At 36.9% G+C, this 4,099-nt stretch overlaps 1 protein-coding gene across 1 annotated transcript; it reads left to right on the top strand.

Annotated features, from left to right (window-relative positions):
• Positions 1 to 288: 288 nt before the first annotated feature.
• LOC148294671 (uncharacterized) lies at positions 289 to 3,815 on the top strand. Its single transcript, XM_088251815.1, has 3 exons — positions 289 to 699; positions 985 to 1,833; positions 3,777 to 3,815. The coding sequence occupies exons 1-3, from the start codon at positions 289 to 291 to the stop codon at positions 3,813 to 3,815; spliced, it is 1,299 nt and encodes a 432-aa protein (XP_088107941.1).
• Positions 3,816 to 4,099: the final 284 nt, after the last annotated feature.

The following is a 4,099-nucleotide window of genomic DNA, read 5'->3' as shown; positions in this document are numbered from 1 at the left end:
GTGTGAGGCAAAAAAGACTTTGTGTGCATTGGGCTGAGTTATGAGAAAATCCACGCATGCCCCAATGATTGCATCTTGTATAGGAAGGAGTACAAAGATTCACCCAATTGTCCTACTTGTGGTATCTCAAGGTGGAAGGAAGGCAAATATTCAATCTTGAAAGAGGGTGTGCCAGCGAAGGTGGTGTGGTATTTTCCTCCAATTCCAAGGTTTAAAAGGATGTTTCAATCATATGAGATAGCTAAGATTTTGACTTGGCATGCTGCTAGAAAATCAATTGACGGTCAGATGTCTCATCCGGTGGATTCCCCGTCTTGGAAACTTGTTGATGATAAATGGCCCGAGTTTGGTAATGAGCCGAGAAACTTGAGATTGGCTCTTTTATCTGATGGATTCAATCCCCACAATTCTCTAAGTAGCAGATATAGTTGCTGGCCAGTTATCTTAGTTACATATAATCTCCCACCATGGCTGTGCATGAAACGAAAGTTCATGATGTTGACCTTATTGATTTCCGGTTCTAAACAACCCGGAAATGATATAGACGTCTACTTGGAGCCTTTAATTGATGATTTAAAATCTTTGTGGGATGAGATTAGAGGAGTGTATGATGCACATATAGGAGAATACTTTACACTCAGAGCTGCATTACTGTGGACAATTAATGATTTCCCCGCCCATGGAAACTTATCTTGTTGTGTTGTTAAAGGATATAAAGCTTGTCCAATATGCGGTGATGATACACCTAGTCGCAGGTTGAAAAATGGCTACAAAATCTGTTATATCGACCATAGAAAATGGTTACTAACATATCATCCATATCGGAGGCAGCGTGCAGCTTTTAATGGGAAACCTGAATATGACACGGCTCCAAAGCCATTAACTAGAGAAGAAGTGCTACAAATGGTTGAAGGTATTAATTATACATGGGGCTCGAAAAAAGGGGGAGGTGGAGGTGAAAATGATGGTGACAGAGTTTGTTGGAAGAAGAAGTCAAAATTCTTTGATCTCAAGTATTGGAAATACCTTGTTGAGAGGCATGTCCTAGATGTTATGCACATTGAGAAGAATGTTTGCGATAGTATCATTGGTACATTGCTGAAGATCCCTGGAAAAAATAAAGATGGGATTTCTGCTTGGTTAGATTTATTTAACATGGGGGTCAAAACTGATTTGCAACTCAAGTATGGAGAAAGACATACTCATTTGCCTCTAGGGCCTTGGAATTTGTCAAGAGCAGAGAAGAGAACAGTTTGCAATTCTTTCTATGGTATGAAGGTCCCTGAAGGTTATTCTTCAAATATAAAAAATCTTGTATCTTTACAAGATTCAAGACTTCTTAGCCTTAAATCACATGATTGTCATACCTTAATGCAACAATTGCTCCCTGTGGCAATTCGTTTTGTTTTGGAGAAGTCTGCAAGGTATGCAATAACTCGTTTGTGCTTCTTCTTCAATGCTATATGTGCAAAGACGGTTGATGTTTCCAAGCTAGATAAGTTGGAAGAAGATGTAGTAGTTACTTTGTGTTTGCTTGAAAAATACTTTCCACCTTCATTCTTCGATATCATGGTTCATCTAGTAGTACATCTTGTTAGAGAAGTTCGTCTATGTGGGCCAGTTTATTTTAGATGGATGTATCCGTTCAAAAGATATATGAAAGTTCTAAAGGGGTATGTTCAGAACCGTACTCATCCCAAAGGTTGCATTGCTGAGCGTTATATAGCTAAAGAAGCTGTAGAATTTTGCACCGAACGTTTATCTGAAATTAGTACAATTGGAGTGCCATCAAGTCAGAAGATAGGAGTTTCAAAGCCATTATCAGGTTGCACAGTGAGCTTAGTTGACCGGGATCTGTTGAACCAAACACATCTATATGTCTTGGAGAATACGGAGGAAGTCCTACCTTATATTGAGTATGAGTTTTATTCTTTAAGTTTCCATTTTAAATTATTCCTTATGTTTATATTATATGTTTGGGACCGTAATGCTTGAATTTTTCGTGTCATGTAGGGAACATATGATCCACATCAAGACCGCTTATCCAAAATTTAGAAAGAGAACAAAGTGGCTGCAAGATAAGCACAATAGCACTTTCATTCAATGGCTACGCTTTAAGGTATATGTTATTGAATAACATATTGGACTTTTAATTTTCTTCTTTCTATGTTAGATTGAATTAAGATATGATTAATTTGCAGGTTCAAAGTGAACTTAATGGGGGAGACAATAATGGCGTATCAGAAAATTTGAGGTCGCTAGCAGCTGGTCCAAACATGGCAGTGCCATCATATAGAAGCTATCTTATTAAATGTGTTAAATTTAACATTAAGGCACAAGATGATGTGCGGACAGTTCAAATAGTGGAGTTTATTTACTTGCACATACCATGCAAGTTGCCAGTGCCAAGGATAAAAACCCAATTGTCTCAAATATGGGTTTTTATGGTGTCATTCAAGAACTTTGGGACCTTGACTACCAAAAGTTTACAATCCCAGTCTTTAGGTGTGATTGGATAGATAGTACTTCTGGCCTTGTAGTCGACAAACTTGGATTTACCCTTGTAGATTTGAGTAAAATTGGACATAAGAATGACCAATTTGTTTTGGCTTCTCAAGTCAAACAAGTATTTTTTGTTGATGAACCGACGCATCGTGGTTGGTTGGTAGTGTTATCAATGCCTAATAGAGAATATAATGATGTTATTGGTAATGATGTCTTAGGTGATGTGAGAATTAAGTGTGAGCCATTTACTAGAGGGATGCCAAATGTTGACATATTTGATGAATTGGTGGGTGAGTTTGGGAGTCAAAATATTCGAGATGGGTGTGAAGATATATGGATTGAATGATGCTCTTGTAATTTATGAAATTACTTATGCCCTAAACGACAGTGTATGACATTAATTTTGTAATAAATTGTAATGTGTTTTCTTCACTTTCATTAAGCAGGTTTTGGCCACAAAACAATCAGTCAAAAAAACTAGTTCAAGATTACAAAAATGACGGTCCTGATAAAAATGTGAAAAACAGACGTCTATTTTAATAAAATCGTCATTAAAAAATGACGTTTTGGAGCATTCAACGACCGCAATATATTTACCGACGTCTATAAGCAACATAAAAATGAAGAAACACGACGGTATTGTGAAACAGTTATTAACGATATCACGTCGGAGAAGCCTAACGAGCCAACATGTAATTCCAAATAACACGACTCCAATCCCATAATACCGACGTCTAAAAAATATCTATTACCATCAACATATAATCTACATCGTCTTTTAGGGCCACAAAAGGCTTCCGTGTCAAGATATCTAACCTTAACGTTACAAAAGACGACGTCTTAGAATATGAACTCGTCCGTATCAACTCAAAAATCGTTGTCTTAAATCTGTACCACGTCGCTTGTTATCTCATAAACGAAGTGGAAACAGAATAATTCACGACAGTATTTGAAATCCAGAGGTAAATTTGTCGACGTAAAGAGCTATTTGGACGTCGTTCTTTTACAGAAACGACGTTATATAGAAATATATGCGTCGTTTATTTTATTCTTATGTCGTTAAAAAGGTTTTACACGGTGATTGACTGACAAACTTTGCCATCTCAGAGATATTAGACGACGGTCATTTTGGTAAAGATGACATATAAAATCCAAAACACGGCTGTCTTTTATATGTGGACGACGTTGTCCATCAAACACAACGTCGTCTGTAGAAATAAATGTGTCGTAAGTAATGACTCTAACCTCTTTTCCACATCGTTTATTTTCAGATCATGTCGTTAAAATCATTTTACACGGCGATTGACTGACAAACTTTGCCGTCTCAGATACATTAGACGACGATCATGTTGTTAAAGATGACGTATAAATTCGGAAACACGGCTGTCTTTTATTTTCGAACGACGTTGTCCATTAAAAACAATGTCGTATGTAGAAATAAATGCGTCATAAGTAATGACCCTAACCTCTCCTTCCACGTCAACATTTATGGAAAAAACGAAGTGGAAAATCTATTTCACGATGGTTATATAAATAGTGGTGATGTAGTATGCATCAATAACGTCGTCTGTTGTTTATTTAAAGAAGTCATAAT

This window comes from Prunus avium, chromosome 4 (genome assembly GCF_965620075.1).
Source record: "Prunus avium chromosome 4, drPruAviu1.hap1.1, whole genome shotgun sequence".
In the NCBI taxonomy this organism is placed as follows: Eukaryota; Viridiplantae; Streptophyta; class Magnoliopsida; order Rosales; family Rosaceae; genus Prunus; species Prunus avium.
This window is presented reverse-complemented; position numbering and strand designations above follow the sequence as displayed.

Bases quoted from the DNA above. Each gene is read 5' to 3' on its own strand.
- LOC148294671 (XM_088251815.1), top strand. From the start codon at position 289: ATGTCTCATCCGGTGGATTCCCCGTCTTGGAAACTTGTTGATGATAAA. The intron at 700-984 runs GTTGTTAAAGGA...AGAGTTTGTTGG, and splicing joins ATGGAAACTTATCTTGTTGT to AAGAAGAAGTCAAAATTCTT. The intron at 1,834-3,776 runs GTGAGCTTAGTT...GTTTATTTTCAG, and splicing joins AGCCATTATCAGGTTGCACA to ATCATGTCGTTAAAATCATT.